The sequence below is a fragment of the Octopus bimaculoides genome, chromosome 11, assembly GCF_046866305.1.
Source record: "Octopus bimaculoides isolate indiv1 chromosome 11, ASM4686630v1, whole genome shotgun sequence".
In the NCBI taxonomy this organism is placed as follows: Eukaryota; Metazoa; Mollusca; class Cephalopoda; order Octopoda; family Octopodidae; genus Octopus; species Octopus bimaculoides.
In genome coordinates this window covers 81,669,486-81,694,058 of record NC_142938.1, presented here as the reverse complement: position 1 = coordinate 81,694,058, position 24,573 = coordinate 81,669,486, and the positions used below count along the sequence as shown (strand labels likewise).

Sequence of the window (24,573 nt, the reverse complement as noted above, 5' to 3'; positions counted from 1 at the left end):
GCACTCCTGTGAATCCTGGCTGGCAACATACATGGAAAGGAAAATATTCCACACAAACTGCAAATCCAGGAGGTTTCCATTAAATATTTCTTGCTGCAAGTCGATATTGTAAATTTTCACATTTCACCACACCTAATTTGGCCAATGATATTGTCACTTTTAATGATACGATATTACACAATTCAAAATATTGTGCTATTCTAATTATACAAGCAATTTTCCTATTCTTTTTTTTTTATAACACACCTCGATCTAACAGGAACATTACTATTGATTGTGTACCCTTTCATAACAGTGGCTCTGACAATAATAATTTAATCATTCTTGGTCACTTAGTAAATCTGATAGTATATGTAACTGTAGGGATAGCCTTTAGGTGACCAGTGCCTCCAGAGAAAATATAATGTCGAAACGTTCAGACCATACACTCGATAAGGTTTGCTATTATTTCAGTAGTACGGCATCAAAATTGAGTTGAGGTGGAGGAACCAGGTACATTCTTTTTAATAACGGGCACAAATTATGTAATTCTTGATTAGCAAAACTTAATTAGGATTTGAAAGATAGAAATATTGATTAGTTCATGATGAATTATTTTTACAGTACTTCCGTATAAGGTGGGGTGGCAGTTGTAACTTATGTTGCGTGGAGGCACTTGAGATTCTAAGATGTAAATACGGACTAATTAACAAGCATAATATGCTGTGAATCCATTTCCCAGACAGATTAATAAAACCTTTTTGAACATTCTGTTTGCCTAATCCATGTATTGTATTAGATTATGTGAATTTGTTCAATGCAACTACAGTTCTTTCTAAAGACACTCTGGTAGACATATCTCTTTATCTATCTTTGCACATATGCGATTTAACAGAGATTCATGAGACTCATTACCGGAAGTTGGACATCTGTTGTAGATCACCTTTCTTGGGGAATGATACTATGATTGATGACCTCCATTCACTAGGCAGAATACTTGTTAAGAGAACCTTGTCACACGTGTCAGGGAACTATCCAGGTTTGATAAATTCATTTACCTTGGATCGACTGTAATTGACCCTTCTCACAACTCAAACTGTGACATCATAGAAGGAAAGCGGCATGTGGAGCAATGTCGCAGCTTCAAAACCTCTAATCATCTGACATCTACCCAACAATGACGGTCAAGATGTATAAAACTCTATGTCTTTTTTATTGATTGTGTGTGTGTATCATCATCATCATCATCATCACTATCCACATTCCATGCCGGCATGGGTTGGATGGTTTGACAAAATCCAACAATCCAAAGACTGCTTTATACTCCACTTTCTACTTCTGCACGGTTTTTACAGTTGGATACCATTCCTAAAACCGACCACTTTACAATGAAATTTGGGTGCTTTTCATGTAACTAGCACCAGTGAGGACATCATGTAGCTTGGAAGGATTTGAGCCCCATGACAGATGACTTTATTCTGGGAAATGAGATGTTACAATATGAGAAAAGGAACCGGAGCAGATAAAGTCTCTTGCCATTGAAGAACTCTGTTGCAAATCACATTTTAAAAGACATGCTAGGGTGACCATTGTAGCACTGGGAAGAGATTAAAATACTGGTGACAGGGTGTCCAGTTGACCACATACATCACATATGGATTATAGAGAATGATAGCAGAATTACTGTTAAACAAAAGTACCATGTGGTTCTGTCGCAGTCACATACCTTCAATCTCAGTTCAATACATGACAAAGCCAATAAAAGAACCAGAAATAGTATAAATGTCTTAGATTCTTTAATGGTATTTCACCAAAATATAGGAAGTCCAATGACTGAAAGCTGGAAATTAATAAACAAAGCAAAAACATAAAAAATTGAATAAAGGATAAAAAGAAAAAACAATTTAGGCCATGAACTTATAAACTTAGTATATTATTGTCATATTTATTATTTACTAATATTATTTACATAGAATGAAAAGAAAACAAGATATATATATATATATAAGGGGCTCAATAAAAATTGAAACAATTATTTTGCTTTTTAAAACAAAAATAATTAAAGGAATTGAAAAGCAAACAAGTGAGATTATGCTATTTCTTTTTTGTCTTTACATCATTTTATTTCTGGTAGCTTTTGGTATTTTCAAGGTAAATAGAGATGGAAATAATACAGAACTGTTAGTTATCTTTTATCTTTCAGGTGTGTAAATAAGGAGACAAGCAAGCTGGTGTCTATATTATTATATGTGTGTGTGAGTCTGGTAAGTTGGTGAAGATCATAAAATGGCTAAATAGTCACAAGAAATATATTAAATGTTTTATATAAGTGCATATATATACATATATACGTGTGTGTGTATGTGTATGTGTGTGCTGCATCTTAAGGGCCACAGTTTGACCAGTCTGCTTTATACTCCCAGGCACCGTTATTCTTCTTGAAAAGTCCATTGTATGATGCTGAAGTATATAAAAAAAAAATCATTATGTTAAGCAAGCATCAACATACTTCACTGACGTTTATGTATTTTTACTTATTTTAGTCACTGGATTGTAGCCAAGCATGGCCACCAGTTTGGAAGGAGTAATTTAGCAATTCGACTTCAGTACTTAGTTTTAAATGTGGTACACGTTCTATCGGTCAATTTTGGTTGAATTGCTAAGTTATAGGACGTAGGCAAATCAACACTAGCTGTCAAGCTGTGGTGGTGTTGGGCGAACACGCATAAATATAAAGACATTCTCTCTCTCTCTCTCTCTCTCTCTCTCTCTCTCTCTCTCTCTCTCTCTCTCTCTCTCTCTCACACACACACACACACACACATACACACATATAAACAAGAGAGACTTCCACATTCCCAGTCTCACAAATTCATACTTACAAGGCATTGGCCAACCTCAGGTTATAGTAGCGGCCAGTTACCCAAGATGCCCCGCAATGCAGCTAAACCCAAAACGCGTGAATACAAAGCAAGTTTCTTGACCACACAAGCATATCTGCGCCTGCAGGTTTAGGTATTTAGGTAAGCAAAAATAATTACAAATCAAAACAAAAGTTTTGCTAGTGTACGTAGCCTGATCAATAAGTATGTGTTCTGTTACCATAGTAACAAAATTAAAGTACACATAATAAAGCCGCTTGGCATGGATTGACCTTGACCTCTGCTGTGCATGCACACTAAATTTTAACATCCAAGCTCACTTCCACTGTTTACAGCAGTGCTTGGGAGAAACGTGTGTAGCAGATGATCGTCGCATGGACCATGACAAAGTTGAACAGAGGATCTGCATCAAATTTTGTCAAAAGCTTGGTGGTACCTGCTCAGAGGGCTTCGCAAAGTTTTCAAAAAGTTTTCATCGTTCTCATCACAATCAAGAACTTGTACTACTGAATTCCAAGTGTCCTTTTGGTCAGCTGACAGTAGTTTTGGCACAAACTTGGCAGGCACGTGTCTCATACCCAAATCTCCAGGACTGAACCGAACCGTAACTAATCTGCACATCCTCTGATAATTCATGGATGGTGATTCGACGATTTTCTCTCATAGCTGCACACACATCTGCGATGTTTTTCTCAATTCTACTGGTTGCGGATCTCCCAGAACGTTCGTCAAAATCGACATTTTTTGGCCATTTTCGAAACATCTAAACCACTCGTACACTTGTGTGAGGCTCATACACTCCTCTCCATACACTTTCTGTTACTTTACGCAGACCTCTGTGCAGGTATTCTAAATATTATGGTTTCTTATCTAAATACATGTCCAGTGTTTTTGAGGACAGAGAATTAGTCGAACAAAGCACTTACTGGTAAGTGCTGTCAAAATAACTATTCTAAGTATGTGATTTGAGCATATACATATTGACTATCATAACATTTCCACTCCTACATTCCTTTTAGTAAACATACACTCACCCTCCCCACTCTCTCTAACTCTCTCTCTCTCTCTCTCTCTCTCTCTCTCTCTCTCTCTCTCTCTCTCTCTCTCTCTCTCTCTCACTCTCTCTCTCTCACACACACACACACACTATTTAACTCCATAACATAATAGCAATCCCTTTCTCCCAGCTCTCACCGCTAACACTCTTTTCTTTCTCTCTCATTCTTTTCATCTTCTTCTAACCACGTAACAGCGTCACACATTTGGCCTTTGCAAATTATAATTATTTTTTCTTACCTCCCCAGTTCTCCATTGTGAAGCTGCTAAATACTGTATCTGTACCAAGATAGGTGCCATTTCGCCAAGGAACTGTCAATACTTTGATACATTTTGGAAGCGTGCATCCGTTTATTAAATCGATGACTGTAGCTGGTTCAACGGATTTCCAAAATAATCCATCCGTGCTTGACATATAGGAGACTTTATCATTGGAGATACCATATAACACTTTCTTTTCCTTGTCGTAGACATTCACGTTTCCCAATCGTGGATCCAGTGCTAAAAAGAAAAACAACAATGCAAAGAACTTAAAGATATTCATCATCATCATCATTATTGTCGTCTTCAGTTTAACGTCTACTATCCCATGCTTGTATGAGTCATACGGAATTCGTTGAAGAATTCCGAGACCTGACGCCCTTCCTGTTACAGCCCTCACGTGTTTCCAAATACCTACAAAGATGAGGTACTTCTGTTGATCTAACAAAACTAAATACTGATCTCCGAGACCAACAGAGGTTCACATATATATATTTTTACATGAAAATATTGTATGTAATCACATCATGAAAGATCTGGAACAATGGGGAGGCATCAATGGCGATGAAAAGGCTCAGACAAAGGGGGGAAATCAGTAAAAGCCATGGGATCAAGCTGGAAAATGGTGAAACTATAAGGAAAGTCGGAGACGAATGATATAAGTACCTGGGTATCATTGGAAGAGATAAGATGAATGAACACAAGATGAAAGAAATGTACAAGAAAGAGTATTTGAAGAGAACTCGGCTTCTACTCCGATCGAAGCTAAATGGCTGCTATAAGATTAGAGCAATTAACACGTGGGCGGTTGCTTTGATTGAGATATGGGACAGGAATAGTATCTTGGAAGAAGAATTACAAGATATAGACCGGAGAACAGGTAAATTAATGACAATGAACAAGGAACTACATCCTAAAAGTGTCAAGATTGTATTTAAAGAGGAAAGAAGGAGGACGGGGATTGGTGTGGTATGAAGGTTGTGTAAGGGAAGAGGAAAACAGCCTGGCTTGGTATGTCAAGGGGAGTCAAGAAGAAATGATTGAAGCAGTGAAAATGCAGGGAACTTTAAAAGTGAACGAAGCTGTAGATCCAAGACAATTTGAGAAATACCAGAGAAAGAGCAGATGAAGAAAATTTGCCAGGACAAGAAAATACACAGTCAGTTCTTGGAGAATAAAGATGAGATTGATTGGAACAGAACCTGGCAATGGCTGCAGAAAAGAGACTTAAAGGGGCCCACTCAGGCATTACTGTGCAGCACTCAAGAAGAAGCTCTCAGAACAAACTACTCCAAATATCACATTGATAAAAGCACTCACTCGCCACAGTGTAGGATGTGCTCCGAGAAGGGAGAAAGTATAAGCCATATTGTTAGTGAGTGCTTTAAGCTCATACAATACGAATACAAAAGGAGACACGACAACGTGGTCAGATATGTCCACTGGCTGTTGTGCGGTAAAGCAAACCGCGAGAGAACCAAATAATGGTAGGAACACAAAACAGAGGAAGTAATGGAAAACGAACATTACAAAAATACTCCGAGATTTTAACATACAGTGCGACCAAGTCACAACGGTGAGACGGCCAGATATCGTGATCATATAAGATAATAGATGTTGTAATACCAGGAGATTCGAGGGTGAAATGTAAGGAAACAAAAACATTATGGTTACATAAGGTTACAGGGGCGAGATAGAAAAGTTATGGGGGCATGAGGAAAGCAATGGTGATACGGGTGGTAATTGAGGCATTAAGAGCAGTTTCCAAGAGCTTTGAAAAAGATATAAGAATATTGGAGCTTCTGTCAGGCTCGAAGTGATCCAGAGTACAGCATTTTGGGGTACAACTCGCATTCTAATGAGAGTATTGCCACTTTGAGTCACAAGAAAAGGCACTACTTGAAACTTTTGTTATGATAAGAAAGGGATGTCAGAAACATCTAGGTAAGATTCCAGGAGAACCATGTCTCAGAGAAATCCAAAAGATTGTGCTGACAGTTACTGCTCACATCCTAAGAAAAACTCCATCAATTTAAATGTATGTGTTGTATTAAATGAAGATATTTCGCTACTGCCCCTGCCACTTGCCCACCCCAAGCTTTCAGTTATACTGTAACATCTCTTCTCCTTCACTCGCCCTAGAACGCTGGGGGTGTCTCGGCGAGTGATTGGGACAAACATGCAGGTTAAAAGTAAATAATGTAGTGTGTTAGTCTTGAAGAGAGGCAAAATCAAATGTATGGACGGGCTAATGATACCATCGGGGGAGGTTATGAAGTGGGCCATAAGTACTTAGGGATTTTGGAAATGGATAAATTGATGGAGAAAGAAATGACAGAAAAATTCGAGGTGGAGTACTTGCGCAGACTGAGACTGATCCTTAAGTCGAAATTAAATGGACGGAATAAGATCGAAGCTATCAACACCTGGGTGGTTTCACTCCTTAGATATGGAGCAGGGGTAAATCGCATGGACAGTAGACGAACTAAACAGCTTAGGTAGAAGGACAAGGAAGTTTCTGACTAGATCTGGGTCACTCCACCCAAAAAGTGACACAGACAGACTGTATGTACCAAGAAAAAGAAGGGTAAGAGGACTTATTGGATGCGAACACAGCATTAAAGCACCGCTATTATTAGAAGTAGGACGGTCAGGCTAGTGTAGGATGAAAGATTGCAAAGATAAAGCACTAGACAAGAAATTGAAAACGAATGAAACTGAAAATATGTGGGTAAAGAAAAGAATGCATGGTCAATTTCATAGGGGATTTTGAAGAATATGAAATGCATTGTTTCAGTACAGTTGTTATTGTATAATGCAAAACAAATACAAAAACGAAGTGTTAGATTATTGATAAATAAATATAATACTTACGATACCAACTCATACCGTCTTCTGAATAATAGCAGAACATCTGTAAGTCTCTGAATAGGAGTAGAAATAAGAATTATATTACATATAATGTTAAACTAGATTTATCGTTATTTAATTATTTCTTTTGTATAAAAATTGCAAGTGTCGTGATGGAAATCAGACGAGTGAATTGATTGGCCCGGAGAGGAGGAAGAAGAAGAAAGGGGAAATCCAATTTCTAAATTCTTTTTATTGAAATGCAAGTCAATTGCAACCAGTGAGTATGGGACCTCCTAGAATGAAGAACTATCCCTAACATTTTCAAAAGGGTTTCACATGAAGAACCATGAGAAAAATACACACGCACACACACACACACACACACACACACACACAGATACACACGAATACCTACAAACAGACAATTAAATAGGCTGTAGTTAAATAGATAGACAGGCATGGAGAGAAAGAGAGAGAAAGAGAATGTGTGTGAGAGAGATAGATAGATAGATAGATAGATAGATAGATAGAGAGACGGACAGACAGATAGATAGATAGAAAGAGAGAGAGAGAGAGACAGAGAGACAGACAGATACATAGATATGTATGTCTCGCTATGTTTGTGCCTATCGATGTAAAGTGGTCCGCGGAACTGCATCACTTAATGTCAAAAAGTCACTTCACCATTCAACTAATAGACATAACTGAAATCAGTAACAAACAAAGAAATATCGGATCGATATAATTGACTAAAAGGTAAAAGAATCCTGAAGGTGGTGCTCCAGCATGGCAAGCAGTCCAATGACTGAGGCCAATGGAATAATGGAAGTATGTCACTTTGATAAGTTAGGTTTTGACCATTATTAGCCCAAGCAATGTCTAAGGTTTTGGACATTGTTGACTCGACACCATTGCTCACTCAATTAGGATGATGTTTACCGAGATGTATCTAGGTGTGTTCTGTATATAAATGCATGAAGGTACATATGTATCATGGCTTAAGTGTACTGATATAATTTTTCTTTATATGCATTTATTACACGTAATTGCACGTGTTTAACGATATCTACTACTTACAGGACGCATCGAAACAGCTGTAAACCTCTCATTATATCTTCTAATACTATGTAACATCTTAAGTAAATATATTCGTACAACTATGAAGGTACATATGTATCATGGCTTAAGTGTACTGATATAATTTTTCTTTATATGCATTTATTACACGTAATTGCACGTGTTTAACGATATCTACTACTTACAGGACGCATCGAAACAGCTGTAAACCTCTCATTATATCTTCTAATACTATGTAACATCTTAAGTAAATATATTCGTACAACTATGATAGTCCATCTGTCTTTATAGCTATTCACTGACGCCTTTTCTTTCGTCTTGCCACTTCACCTGCTTCTGGAACAGTTACACTGATTAGAAATAGATTTTAGGATTTAGAACAGATTGAGCATTAGTCTTTTGGTTATCAGTTCTTTCGTAGGTAAGCTCCAAGGACTGATGTGTAGAATGTCAGTGAGCTTCAACCAATCCGTAAAAAATATTCTTTAAAAACTGTCAGGAACAATTGTGGGTTTTTGACGCAGAAAGTTGTGAATTTCTCCTGTATCGAAGTACGATAAGCTGAAAAGAGTTAATTTTATAGTTCGCGGTTAGCAACAGCAGTTGTTATATATACGAATAAACATTTTAAAAACCAGGGAATGGAGGATATAAAATCCAGGCTACATATGTTTCATAACTAGCGGAATCTCGGAAGTAGGAAATTATTCAAAACTAGGGGTAGACCGCAAGCTACACTTCAGGCCAAGGATACCTTGATTGTATGAAGCTTACATTGTCGTTAAGAGATCGAACCCCCAGCGAGTTTACACGGGAAAAAGAAAAAAATTTGTTTATGTGGTATAAACTCGATTTTTGTCGGAAGCATTTGGCATGGAGGAGAAGGACGAGTATTCGGTGACCTGTACGATAAAGAAGGTTTATATATAACAAAAGTAAATTGTTTTATAGAGGGGTCATACTTCTTAGGATTGGCATCGCAGACGTAAACTTTCGAATCCACTTCTAAAAATCCTCTGTGGTACCATCCTGGGAAAAGTAACAAGAGATATGCATATAATACATGTATGTAGTACTGAGTATTTATGCAGATACTTATGTCGATGCATTTGTATGTGCGAACAAATAAATGTGCGTGTGTATGTATATGTATTACGCGCACACACACACACACACACACACACACATATGTATATGGTGTAAATATAATTATATGCTTAAGATTATAAGCGTTCTCCGTATATTGGCATTAAAAAAATGGTCTGATATTGGAGCATATACGCCCTCGATAGATTTTTAGCCATTATCTATTTTTTACCGTCGAGGGCTTATATATCCTAATATTAGACTATTTTCTCTCGCCAAAATACGGCGAACGCTTATAAGCTTCAGTTTATAATCATATTTACATCATTCCCAGTCGTCACTGCTTCTTAACCAACGCAGAGCATGCACGCCTCCCATCAAAAACACATGTATAAATATACAGGGTGCAATGAATAAATTGTCGTCTAAATTACGCAAATAGGAAAATAACACTGACATCTCATTTTATGAAATATATTTACCAAAATTACATAAGACTATCTTGAAATACTAAAGAGTAAATTTATTCAATAAAATCGCCATTGGCTTCAACCATGGCCTCCAGATGACTTCGGAATCTCCTGCAGCTCTTCTGGATGGTCTTCTTGTTTAAGTTGGTCAATGCAGCCATAATCCTTGCCTTCAGTTCATATTTAGTGTTACAAGGAGTTTTGTTGGTCTCTCGTTCAACTGCGCCCCACACATAATAATCAAGGGAATTTCAGTCTGGGGAGTTAGGTGGCCAGACGTTAGGGGTGATGTGGTCGCAGAAATTGTCTGACAGCCAGGACTCGGTTCTTCTGCTTGTGTGGCAGGGTGCAGAGCCCTGATACAGACACAGGGTCTTCCAGCAACCACCCTCTTGATCCAGGGCAGCAGTACCTACTCCAGGCACGTGATGTAAGCCTCATTGTTGAGTCAGAGGCCGTGTAGGAAGATTAATGGAAGCATAACGTCGCTAACACTAGTGATCACTCCAAACACCATCATGTTGACTGGATGTTTGATTTTTATCACTTTCGGTACATGTTTATATTGGAGTTTCTGGCGCGAATTCCAAACAGAACATCATGTAGTTTCCAAATTTCTGACAGAGTGAATTGCGTCATGGCGCTGTTTTTTCTCACAGACAGTTCCCAGCTGACCCTACTATACTGCGTATAGTCGACAAAATCAAAAGCAATGCGCATGCATGAAATTAAAAATATAAAATTGTGACAATTTGCCCATCGCACCCTGTATATGTGAATACATGTGTATATATACGTATGTGTATGTATGTGTGAGTGAATATGCGTGTGTGTATGTGTGTGTGTGTGCATGTGTGTGTGTGCGTGTGTAGGCAGGTATGTTTGTGTGTGTATTTGATGGAATGTAGCAGAAAAATCATTATTTGAAAGTTATAAATATAAAAGCATAAAAACAGAATCCGATAAACAAACACAAGAAATGTTTGCACAGCACAAAGTCAAGATGGAAAGAACGGCAAGTGTTTTTTTTTTCTTTTTAGCGTCGGTAACACTTTCACGTGATAAGAGAAAAAGAGGGAGAAAGAAAAAGAGGGAGGGAGAGAAAAAGAGGATAAAGTGAAGAGTGAGGGAGAAAGAGAGAGAAAGAAAAAGAGGGAGAGAGAGAAGCGTCCATGACATGTGGTAGGGGGAACGTAATATTTATTAGGTGGTTAAAAAAGTTAGTTGAAGGTAGTGAGGTAGCAGAGTTCGAAATTATAATTTTAGCAGAGGTGTGCTTGTTTCAGTCATTTGACTGCGGTCATGCTGGAGCACCGCCTTTAGTCGAACAAATCGACCTCAGGACTTATTCTTTGTAACATTATTTACATTATTTACATTCAACCGATATTTGTCCTCATCTTGTTTGTTGTTAACACAACGTTTCGACTGATATACCCTCCAGCCTTCTTCAGCTGTCTTGGGGAAATTTCGAACCTGGTTCTCATTCCTAAGGTATTTTTCCATATTATTATTATCATTATTATTATTATTATTATTATTACTATAATTTTGCGTTTGAAATACTTCGTTTTTATATCCGTTCACCTACTCCGCTCCATCAACACAGGCAGCCAAACTTCCATTAAGATATCTTTAAATTGAAAATTGAAATAAAAGACATAGCGCACACAAAAGTTGTAGAATATAATTTCTATGAAAATTCACATTGAAATAAAACGGATACATACCGGTCGGGTACTGCAGTGGCGGAGCGTTTGCACAAACATCTGTTCAAAAGAAAATATACAGAATAACAATTAAACCTCAATATAACGATCGAGTGGTTTGTTCACATTTTAGTGTTATATTTTTTAGGGAGTTGGTGGTGGGGATCTTTTCTGTTTGGTTGCACTTGTAGAAATTTAAAATTTTATTGACAATTTTAAAATTTGGTGTATCAGTGTAATTTTCCAAACTGAATCTCAGGAGATATTTTACTTTTTCGAGAAAAAGTGTTTAAAAAAGTTATAGAGGTTTAAAGTTTGATCATTTTCCCCATTCAGAAAACAGGATTTGGATGCAGTCATTTTGTGCGGAAAAGCACATGCTGTCAACCGTAAACAAATGAAATATTGACGGAATTCTGCTTTATGAACACCACACAACCCCTCGTAGCTCTTTTTAGTTTTGGGGATTTCCAGAAAAGTTTTGCGAATTTGTATTCTACTGACGGAAATTCATACGGTCGCGCACCCCACCCCCAAAAAGTTTTCGTGCGTGATTTAAGACCTATTTAGCTGTTATTTTTAGTACATTTCACGACCACTTCAATAAATAAAATACATTTGTCAACACGTGTTTTGTCGCAAGCAAAAGAGTTCTCATGTTTGGCTTCTAACTATGGAAACAGGCATGAATGTGTCTGAGCTTACGATTGGCTAAAATTACCCAAAATTTGCAAACTTATTTATTGGTTTAAAGCAAAAATGAATCTCATGGCATTGATTAGCATATAAAACTACATCAATACACCGAATATGAAACTAATTCGAACAGAAACTGAAAAGTACAGTTCTATATTTAAGAGATGAGGAATTATGTACATTATTTACATTATTTACAATTGACAATTTGTCCTCATCTTGTTTGTTGTTAACACAACGTTTCGGCTGATATACCCTCCAGCCTTCATCAGGTGTCTTGGGGAAATTTCGAATTCTCATATATTTTAAGCACACGCATACATATATATATATGCCATTTGTTTGTGAGTGGAATGCTTGATGAGTAAACTGTAGAGAATCTGGTGGTGTATATAAAGATGGGTGAAACCTATAAAAGAATAAGAGGTATTCATGTGTGTGTATATATAAATGCCATGCAAAATATGTGTGTGTATATAAATACAATGCCAATGTGTTTGTGTGTCTGCATTTATGTGTATACATGTTTAAAATTGGCGTTGTGTATGCTACGGTCCCTTTTGCGTTGAGATTTAGAATTTCGATAGAGATCGATAAAATGAGGACTGCAGTGAAAAAATTAAAGAGGTCTTTGGTGGCCTTACTATGACCGGAGTCCAGTGACTGAATCCAGTCAAAAGATGTAAAAATAAAATAATAGAAGAATATAAGAATATAGGAACTCAAGAATAAAATAATAGAGGACTATAAGAATATAGGAACTCACTTGTTACATCAGTAGTTATTTCACAACCGAAAAGTTCTAGTTTGAGAGCAACTAAGTTATCTTCAGTGCCATGATGTTCCACAACGAAGAAGCGAAGATATCTAGATTCTAGTGGTCTTGTAATGGTTATATTGTATAGATGATCTACTGTGATCTAGTAGAGAAAATAATATCAGAGTATAAATAGTTGAATGTACATTGTGTGCAAGAGAGAATGTATATATGTACATATATTAATTTGATAACACCTCATGCTGCGCGTGTGCGTACGTATATGTATATATATATGTGTGTGTGTGTGTGTGTGTGTGTGTATCTTGCAACACAAATTCATAAAAGTATGTGTGTGTGTGTGTGTGTCGCTAAGTCATGGGGACAGAAACACCAACACTGGTTTGTCAGGTGGTCGTAAGGAGACAGAACACAGACACAAAGACAAACACACTCAAACACACACACACACATACAAATGTATATACACACACACGCGCGCGTGCGACCGGCTTCTTTCAGTTTCAGTCTACCAAATCCACTTGCAAGACTATGGTCTGGTTGGAGCTATAGAAAAAGACACTAGCCCAAGGTTCCAGGCAGTGAGACTGAACCCAGAACACTGTGGTTGGGAAGCAAGCTTCTTACCACACACGCACTTGCACACCCCGCCGCGCACATTTGTATGTTTATCTGAAATCTTCTCCAAGCCATCATCTTAACATCTTACAGACAGATACGCAGTAGAAGAGGGATTTGTGACACAAGGGCAATTTTTTAACCACAGGTTTGTTTGATCGTTGTTGGCTTGTGAGTGACCAGAACAAAAACAACAGCCGGCGTTCCGCCTCCTTTGCATGTCTCATCATAGCTTTATTCGAAAGGTATAATTTATAATTACCATCGGTCCCGATACCCAGCTCATACCATCGTCACTGTAAGCCATTTTAAAAACTTTTACTTTTCCTCTTGTATAGTGTTCCATGAGTATTGATATCTTCTCCGCTCTAACTCTGTTGCCAAAGTAAATTTGCAAGTATCGCTCTGCTGCATATGTGTTGCTACGTATAAATGCTTGGAAGACTAAAAAAGGAGAGAAAAAATGAAGCAGTGAAACTAAAAAAAAGCATCTGAGATTTCGTTGAAGAAAATGGAAGCATAAGAGACAAAGCTGACAAAGTGTAAACCGAAATTAACTCAGGCATTAGTTAGTAAGGTGTGACCAGGTAACTGCTCCTGGTATGTTCCTCTCCAAGAGAAAGGCCAGGGCAATGTTTATCGTGTAAGAGCAGCAGTTGCCGATACATGTGAGATTCAAACTCGGTCAAATGTACTCCAGCAAATGAGCGTGTATGTGGTCACGTGATTTGCCAGAAATAGCGACTTGATTTCTTTCAAATTATTGCGTCTGATAAACACTAACAATTGTTTATGGCTAAAACTATACGATAAGAAAATGAGATATTGTAGTCGCTGTCTAAGAAAGTTATTTCTTTCAAGATTGTGGACGCTATCACCCCCTCCCCCCCCCCCACCAAAAAAAAAACTAAAACAGACTGAAACAAAATATCTTAAAAATAAGAAAATATGTCTACCAATTCGATATCTTTCCCATGATATGAACGTTTCTAGTACGTAATAATGGACATTGTATACATTTACATTCAGAACATTTCAAAAATTGTTTTTAACTGAAAGGGAAAATTCATGCAACATTTTTAACTGGAATGGTTAGCTTTTCGTTTTAATGGCATAACAAATATATTAGCAAATAGATAGCTTTATATAAGTTACATAATCCATATAACATAGCGATCCTTGAATTACAAAATAAACCAAATACATACATAAAAACATTTTGATCATTATTATTTATTCGAAGCTAATAAAATAATGTGATACGTGTTTATTTTTATTTTTTATTTTTTTATTTCAGTTGTTTACCTCCAGATTGATAGCTTGATTCTAATGGAACCGTGACCTGGCATTCGAGAATGTTCAGTAAATTTTGACAGGACGAATCTACGAGAAAAAAAATCAGCAAATCATTAAAAGTATGTTCGTTTTTTAATCTCTTTCATTCTATTACAGTATTAAAAGAAATATATGAGCGAATAATCCATTCTCCTAAAGGCACAAGGCTTGACAGAATGTAAAGATGAAAGAAATACCGCTAAGTATTTCGTCCGGTGTGCTAACGGTTCTGTCAGCTCGGCGTCTTTATCCGACCAAATAGTAATAACCAAATAGGTCTGTCTATCTTGTAGCTAGAATTTCAACATATTTTATTATTATGATCTATCTATCTATCTATCTATCTATCTATTTATCTTTCTTTCTATCTATCTCTGTGTGTGTATTATGTGTGTGCGTGTGAGAGAGGGAGAGAGAGAGTGTACACACACACACACACACACACACACACACACACACACACACATATATATATATATATATATATATATATATAATACAATATATATACATACACGTATATTACGGTATCGGACAGACATTAGGCAATAGAATTTTAATCAGGCGCGTAATGAGGTTTGTCTGCGGATTTTAAAAAAAAATGTAATGTTTTCTTCCAACAGACACATTTTTTTTTTTTTTTGTTTAGATGGGATGGACCAATAACTGCGATCAATAGCATCGTCACCCTTTAAAGACTTAGTGTTGGTTTCTGTTTTATAACGCACTGAGTGCATTATGTGATTTCACGCTTTTCTTTTTTATTTCATTTATATTTTATAGTCCCAAAGAAGGTGAAAAGCCACTTCGAGTAAGAAGCAACGAAGAAAGAGAAATTAGGACGAAAGGAATAAATTTACTTTAGACTTGAAATAGTTCAGGTCATACGGAGGAAAACATTTAAATGGAAAATTGTTTCAAATCTGGTTGTTCAAGGGAAAAAGTTACGACAGTAAAAAAAACTTCCTTGTTCGTAGAAGAACAATAACATTTGGATGGAGACGCCATGAGATTCAAGTCAGGCCAAAAGGCACAAAGTGATCTGGGATTAGAAAAGAAAATTCGTCAGAGCACTTCATATGGCAACAAAGATAGAAAATACTAAGTCTGCTGATGGTACGTCATGTGACAAGGGCTACAGAGTTGAAGCCAGAGAGGGACCAATTATGTTAGTGACTTGCTTCTAAACCCGGTCGAGGAGATCCAAGTGACATGATGGCGTACCTGCCCGAATATGACAGCAAAATTCTATTCAAGAACAAATTGTGGACTTGTAAAAATACAAAATGACCTCACTCTATAAGTGAATATATGATATGTGCAGTTAATGCATTTTTTGTGCATTTTGTGTTAGAAAGTATTTTCGTTAATTACCTGTTTCTGTCGGAATCTGAACAGTGAACACGAATGAGTTCATAGGCGATGAGAAGAAATAGTCCGCAGCAAAGTTGCTCCCAGCGTGGTGCGTGATATAACCACCCGCTTCATATGGTGTCGTAGAGTTCACTAAGGGTTTGGTGTACGAAAACGGTTTCCTTGACACAGCAAAAGAAAATTTCACGTAGTCAGTGAAGAAAAATTCTTGAAACTGCGAAAATAAAAACAAGAGAAGATATATACATACATACATACTTAAATATACAGTTATATATATATATATATATATATATATATATATATATATATATATATATATATATATATATATATATATATGTATGTATGTATGTATACATATACATATTTATATACTGAGGGTGATAAATTGAATATTAATGTAATTAACATCAATTTAAAACCAATGGCCTAGCATATAAAAAATTCTGAAAATTGAGAAAAATTGTAATACATGCGTATATATATATATATACATATATATATATATATATATATATATATATATATATATATATATATATATATATATATATATATATATATATATATATATATATATATATATATATACATATATATACATATATATATATATATACGCATGTATTACAATTTTTCTCAATTTTCAGAATTTTTTATATGCTAGGCCATTGGTTTTAAATTGATGTTAATTACATTAATATTCAATTTATCACCCTCAGTATATAAATATGTATATATATATATATCTATATACATATATATACATATATATATGTGTGTATGTAATGAGTGTATGTGTATATGTGTATATATATATTTGTCTGTGTATGTGTAATAGGTGTAATACGTGTATATATATACGACTGAGTAGACAAACTAAATGAAGAGACACTCAACGCATTAATTAGGAGTTATTTATACTAGTATTTAAAAGTTTGATACAGCTCCATGCGACTTAAAATTTCGTAGTCTTCTTACAGGAACTTGGTTCTTTGAAGATCGGTTAACAGAATGGAGAGATGCAGGCTCAATGAACTAGAAACACACCCTGTATCTCCCTCATTCAGTCCCCCGAGCTGGAAAGAGATAAGTTTCTGTAAGACGACTACGACACTTTATGTCGCATGGGGGCTGAACCAAATTCTTTTAAGTAATAATAATAATAATAATAATAATAATAATAATAATAATAATAATAATAATAATAATAATAAACGCGAATACAAAAGACGCCATGACAATGTGGCAAGAATGATCCATTGGGACCGCTGTGGAAATCACAGCCTACAAAGAGCAAAGAGTGGGTGTGAGAATACTCCAGAAGGAGTTACCGGAAACGAGAATTGCAAAATCCTGTGGGATGCAATGATCCAGTGCGATCACCAGATCAGACACCGGAAACCGGACATTGTTGTGGTGAATAAAAAATAAACAACATGTATGATAATAGACATATCATGTTCCGGTGACATGAGGACCAATGTGAAAGAAGAAGAAAAAAATAAACAACTATGACGATTTAAAGTGGGAAATACGAAGGTTGCGGTCAGTGAAGAGAGTAGAGGTGATAGCAAGAGTAACTGGTGCACTTACGAGTGCACCTATTATCACTCAACTACCAGCATGGGTGAAAAAGACTGGTGCAAGTGTGAAGGTAGAACACCTACAAAAATCAGCATTGTTCGGAACTGCAAATATTCTTTGCAAGGTTCTTGCAGCATGACCAGAAAACAAGTGTCACCAAAATCTGCTGGCTGTGGACAGCTGACACTTTCCATCATACCCAGCAAAATAGGCAGTGAGTTTTAATATGATGATGATAATAATAATAATAATAATGATAATAATAATAATAATAATAATAATAATAATAATAATAATAATAATAATAATAATAATAAGACTAAAACAATACCTATTGTCATAGGTGCCCTGGGAATGACAGCGAAACGGGCTGATTACTACCTAGCTCAGATACCAGGAAACCCCAAAATGGCTGAAGTTCAAAGGATAGTGCTCATGGGAACTGCCCATATCCTACGTAAAATACTGTCTATATGATCTCAAATATTAAAACAAACATAATTTTCTTATGGTTTCTTAAACATTCTCTAGAACAACACTATGTACAAATCGAAATATATGGTACCCTAGGCATAACACCTACATGAACTTCTAACTTGTTGTCTCTTGAGGTTTCTGGGTGAGACTTGGATCCAACTTGTACAAATGCAAAACAAAAGTCAAACATAAAATAATAATAATAATAAGCTTGTTACGAAAAAAGTACGAAGATATGAACGTGCAAAACAATCTGACAACAGAAATAAACGAACCGGTACCCTACGAAAACGATGACCGTCAAAATAAAGGGCCGGACGTTGTTCCTCATGTCCCGCAAACAAAACCAAAACGGCATAAATGGACACGTGAGGAACACATTTCGATCCTATACGCCTATTTCACAGCAGTACTCTACCCAAAAAACGAAAACGCAACAACACATACATATAAAACATGGAAGAAAAATAATGTAAATATAGACCTCGATAAAACAATGAACCCTAACAAACTAGCTAACATAAGAAGATATATTCTAAAAGCAAAAAAAATATCAGAAATAGAAATAGAACAATTGAAAGAAAAAATACATCAGGAAAATCTAGATAGTAGTCACACAGCAATGCCAAATAATAATATAAACACTGAGATAGCAAAACACGAGGACAAACGTAACATTTCCAGCAAAAACGAAGTAAACAAAAAACAACAAACCCAGACCGTAGAGATGTATAATAGTGTACAAAAAGCACCAATCCAGAACACCACAGACAACCATATGAATGAAAAGGAAGGCAAAACAAATATAAAGCCTGGAAATAACGAAGGGAAACCTAATAATTACGATTCTATGAAAATGAAAATAACCAAAGAACTGAAAACCACAGATCTTAGAATGGACCACAGATTATATCTCCCAAAAATCAAAATAGACAATAAAACAACATCAATAATAAATAGCATAAACCTGGCCGTCACGGAACTAACAACCACAGAAACAACAGGCAATATCACTGAGCTAATTGACATAATATATGCGGCAGCCACTGCAGCCACAAAAGAAGCAGGATACTCACTCAAACCCATCCGAACAGGAGTTCTACCACCCAAACAGACCTTGTGGATAAATAACATCCAGAACAAAATTAAAAAAAAGAGAAAAGATTTATCGATTCTCAACGAAATTAGTAAACAATCAACACTACTAAGTAACAAGAAGAAAACAAAAATACTGTACAAATACAGCATTACAGAAAAAGACTTACCTGAGGCAAAAGAAAAACTAAAGCAAGACATCCTTGCTAAAGCACAGAGGATCCGCCGGTATGAGAAACGCCAACGTTTCTTTGAACAAAACAAACAGTTCAAATCCAACCCCAAAAAACTCTACCAAGAACTGGGTAAAAATAAAATAGACATTACTTCAGCACCAACAGCAGAAGAACTAGAGAAATTCTGGAAACAAATATGGTCGGTGAAGCAACAACCCCAAAAAAGGACCATTAAAACAACGAACTTAGCACCTGAGCAACTCTGGGCCCCTATAACAACTGAAGAGGTCACCCAGACACTGCAAAGACTAAGCAACTGGAATGCACCTGGACACGACAAGATCCCCAATTTCTGGTTAAAACACCTGCCAGCAATGCATACAAAGCTGGCAAAAAACTTTAACAACATAATAGCAGATCCAGAGACAATGCCTGAATGGCTCACAAAAGGGAAAACCATCTTAATCCCCAAATTCACGGAAACGGAGAAACCACAAAACTATAGACCTATAACCTGTCTCCCTACGATCTACAAAGCCTTTACTGCAATAATATCGCAGAGATTGAGTAAACACCTGGAAAATAACAACCTGTTTCCAGAAGAGCAGAAGGGATGCTGCAAGGGCTCATACGGCTGTAAAGATCAATTATTGATCAATAAAGCCATAACTGAAGACAGCCGCAGAAAGAAGAAAGGCCTCAGTATGGCCTGGGTGGACTACCAAAAGGCTTTCGACAGTGTTCCCCACACGTGGATTCTGGAAACACTAGCCATAAACAAGGTGGCACCAATTATCATAAAATACATAGAGCACTCAATGAACAAATGGCAGACAGTGCTACAGCTCCAAACAAAAGAGGGACTTGTGAAAACGAAAGCCATACCCATTAGAAGAGGAATATTCCAGGGAGACACGCTCTCTCCACTCCTGTTCTGCCTGGCACTCACACCTTTAACAGAATTGCTAAATAGAACTGGATGCGGTTACAAATGCTATGGAAAAACAGTCAGCCACCTTCTATATATGGATGACCTAAAATTATATGCAAAAAACGACAACGAGCTAGAAACACTACTACAGACAGTACACGGCTTTACCAAGGAAATAGAAATGAAATTCGGATTAGAAAAATGTGCCAAAGCAACCCTGAAAAGAGGAAAATTAGTTAAAAGTAGCAATATAACACTAGATAAAGCCAATGAAATAAGAGAACTAGACGAAAGCCAACCATATAAGTATTTAGGAGTCAATGAACTAGATAGGATACAACATACACAAATGAAAGAAAAAATAAAGAAAGAGTCCTATAGACGAGTTAGATCAATACTAAAAACAGAGCTCAATGCTAAAAACAAGATAATGGGTATCAGCACTTTAGCTGTCCCAGTTATAAGCTACAGCTACAACATCCTTAACTGGACACTAAACGAACTATGTAAAATAGACAGGAAAACAAGAAAAATAATGACAGGATATAGGATGCACCACCCAAAATTTGATATAGAAAGGCTATATATACAGCGCACAGAAGGTGGCAGGGATCTTATACAGCCAGAAAACTATTATAAAATAACCACCATAGGACTGCAAAAATACCTACTCCAAAAGCAAGGGAAACTAATACAAATAGCCACAAAACACGAGCAAAACAAAAAACTGTTTTCAGTATTTAAGGAAGCTGACAAATACAAACAGGAAATCAATATACCTAACAAATACGAAGAAGAAGAAGAAGAAGAAACAACAAAAGCTATAAAACGAATGAAATCCAAACTAAAACTAGAACAGCAACGGACCATGATAAAACGATGGCAAGAAAAGCCCCTACATGGTAAATACTGGGCTAAACTAAATGCGAAAGAAATAGACAGAGAAAAATCCCAGCAATGGCTGAGAGGCTCAGGACTCAAAGCAGAGACTGAAGGATTTTTAATTGCTGCACAAGACCAGAGCCTCCCCACCAGAAATTACCAAAAACACATAATGAAAAGAAATATAACAAGTAACTGTAGAATATGTGGAGATCGACAAGAAACAATAAATCATATTATCTCTGGCTGCCCAGTCCTGTCTAAGAAGGAATATATTCACAGACACGACAGTGCTGGGACCTATATACACTGGAAGCTATGCCAACACTATGGAATAACAACAGAAAAAAGATGGTATAAACACACGCCAGAAAAGGTCACAGAAAACGAGAAAGCAACCATACTCTGGGATATGCCAATACACACAGATAGAGAAATTAAGGCAAATAGACCAGATATAGTTGTCAAAGATCATGAAGAAAAAAAATGCTTTCTAATTGATGTATCAATACCAGCAGATGACAACGTTTCTCTAAAAGAAATGGAAAAACTTTCAAAATACAAAGACCTGGAAATAGAGATAACTCGAATGTGGAATCTAAAAACAGAAACAATTCCTATCATAGTAGGTGCCTTAGGTATAATAAAAAAATATTCAGACAAATACATAACAAAAATACTAGGACTTACAAATATATATAACATACAGAAAATTGCACTACTGGGTACTGCACACATTCTACGCAAAACACTTTCAATACAGTAAACATAAGAGCACCACAGCAAACCACAGCACATACCCAAGGCGCACATAGCTGCGCTCGGTAGTGAAGTGAAAGCACGTTATAAAAATAAAACTACTGAACAATAATAATAATAACAATAAAAATAATAATAATAATAATAATAATAACAATAATAATAATAATAATAATAATAATAATAACAATAAAAAAAATAATAATAACAATAATAACAATAATAATAATAATAATAATAATAATAATAATAATAATAATAATAATAATAATAATAGAATAAATACCTTAAATTCGAGTCTTCCTGTTTTATTGTCAAAAGTTGCATTGGGTGGTGCTCCGATTTTGTTTGTAGTAAAACGGTCCGCATATTGAACCCACGGTGACAGGTAAAAAATAGCCAAAGCTGGACGGAGTTCAGCCATCGAGTCATTCTCTAGTCTCATTAAGGCGTGAACAGTCAAGAAATGGTTACTGAAACAGTCAAGATTTATGTGCATTCATACATAAATACATATATATATATATGGGAGAATGTACGAAAAAACAACAACAGACGAGGACAGGTGGTGTAAACAGCAAAAGGATGTATTAGTATGACGCTCGGGAATACGGAAAGTCTTTAACGTTTCGAGCTACGCTCTTCAACAGAAAGAATACGGAGACAAGGAGAAAAAACACGGAGAAAAAAAATTGAATAGTGTTCAGTCAACGGTCAATCATAGTAATGACTGACCGGAAGTTAGAAATTATACACAGGTGAGCTAAGAAAGGGGGAGATAACAAAGGGGGGAGAAAGAACGGTGATCGAAGAACGAGGGGCTGTGTGTGTGGGAGATAGAATGCTGGTGATCTTGACGTATGTATGTGTGAAAATGGGGAAGGGAAAAAGGAGTTGGTCAGTTGTAGTGTGTGCGTGGTGTGATGTGATGTGAGGGTGTTGGGAGGTGGGGAAGGCATGGGTGGAGTGTGGGTTAGGCTGAGGTGGGGGTAGAGGTAGAGGTAGAGGTAGGGGTATGTATATATATATATATATATATATATACATATATATAGGAAAATGAAAAATAATAATAAGGCAGAATGCTAAACTGGAAACATATTTTAATAAAGATTTCTCTAACCGGCTTTCATTGCGAAGCAAATTTTCAAGAAGAGGGAGAATGAAAATGTTTTTTACAAAGAAGTACAAAATGAAGAAAATAATATATAAAAAAAATAATATATAAAAAAATAAATATACCTATACATTATATTGTCTTTGAGCTTTTGAAGTTCAATGGTAATTCATGTATATAATGGTTGGAAAAATAAGGATGCCTGAGAATTGAGAGTTGTGTTAGGTTTTAAAAAAGGGTTAAAAGTTTGTGTTAAGCAGGAAGTGTGGTGTCAAAACAGGAAGTGTGTGTAAGGGAAGACAAATGTTTTTAGTTGCAGTTATGAACTCTTTTTTCAACAGGAAGTTTATATCTGTTCCTAGAGAAATAAGGTCACTGAGGGGTATGTGTGTTAAGAAATGGTTGGAATTTCTCTATGAAAAGATTCTCCTTGTTGATTCTTTCTTGTGTGGAGATTCTGTCTTTACATTGATAGAAAGGGAATATAAGGAATTTAGGGTTTTTGTTTCTGGCGCAAGAGTCTATATGGCCACTGAGTGGAATTTGGCAGTATTGAGGGAGGTTTATTTGTCTTTATGGACTGCTACTCTTCTACGCAACGGGAGGCTCGTTTGCTTATATATATATATATATATATATATATATATATATATATATATATATATAAGCAACAAGGATATTCAAGATTAATGCAGTACAATCGTTTCATGCGACTCCATTTATTTAAGCAATGTGAGCATTACATTAAATGTAAAATGCAGAGCAACCTTCAGCTCCAAAAAGATACAGAAGATTTACTGAAATTTCATTTCAGTAGATGGACATATTATTGTAACTACATTTAAACAATCCAAGTGTGAAGGAAGAATATTAAAAACATTTTGACTTAACCAGACCAAACAGGCTAGTGATTAATTCTAAGCAGAATTGTTTCCGGAATTTTGCGCTCCGGAGCTGAGACATTTTGAAAAATAACCCCAATGTAATCGGTAGAACTGTATGAAAGTCTTATTTTATGAAGACAATTCGTGTATAGTTCTGCAAATTATATTGATTCTAGAACGATTGTGCTGAAGAGAACACGGATGTTGTTACGTAAGTAAGACGTTAATGCCGAAACCGGTACACAATTCTTTATTCTGTATATTTCTCATTTTGTCTTACCCGCTTACATACATGCATACATCCACACATGCATACATACACCCACACTTACATATATACATATATACACCCACACATACATACATACACCCACACATACATACACCACACAAACATACATACACCCACACTTACATACATACATACATACATACACCCACACATACATACATACCTCCTTCTACATAACAGCCCACTAACTATTCTA

General features: G+C 36.1%; 1 protein-coding gene and 1 long non-coding RNA gene across 3 annotated transcripts in view; one reads left to right on the top strand and one right to left on the bottom strand.

Annotated features, from left to right (window-relative positions):
- Positions 1-2,076: 2,076 nt before the first annotated feature.
- Positions 2,077-24,573, bottom strand: part of LOC106869908 (uncharacterized) — a 74,260-nt gene continuing 51,763 nt past the window's right edge. Inside the window, exons 20-29 of one of the 2 annotated variants that reach the window (XM_089360472.1) lie at positions 22,371-22,557; positions 16,175-16,388; positions 14,771-14,848; positions 13,728-13,909; positions 12,836-12,989; positions 11,395-11,433; positions 9,071-9,137; positions 7,053-7,102; positions 4,158-4,418; positions 2,077-2,439 (exon numbers count right to left, since the gene is read on the bottom strand). In XM_089360472.1, the coding sequence (XP_089216598.1) occupies positions 2,363-2,439; positions 4,158-4,418; positions 7,053-7,102; positions 9,071-9,137; positions 11,395-11,433; positions 12,836-12,989; positions 13,728-13,909; positions 14,771-14,848; positions 16,175-16,388; positions 22,371-22,557 (1,309 nt within the window). In that variant the 3' untranslated portion in view covers positions 2,077-2,362. The remainder of the gene's footprint in view (positions 2,440-4,157; positions 4,419-7,052; positions 7,103-9,070; positions 9,138-11,394; positions 11,434-12,835; positions 12,990-13,727; positions 13,910-14,770; positions 14,849-16,174; positions 16,389-22,370; positions 22,558-24,573) is intronic. The other variant, XM_089360474.1, reaches the window with a different exon arrangement.
- On the top strand, positions 14,318-15,717 carry LOC149133412 (uncharacterized). Its single transcript, XR_016243738.1, has 3 exons — positions 14,318-14,457; positions 14,763-14,880; positions 15,584-15,717. It is a non-coding gene; the product is annotated as an uncharacterized LOC149133412 (long non-coding RNA).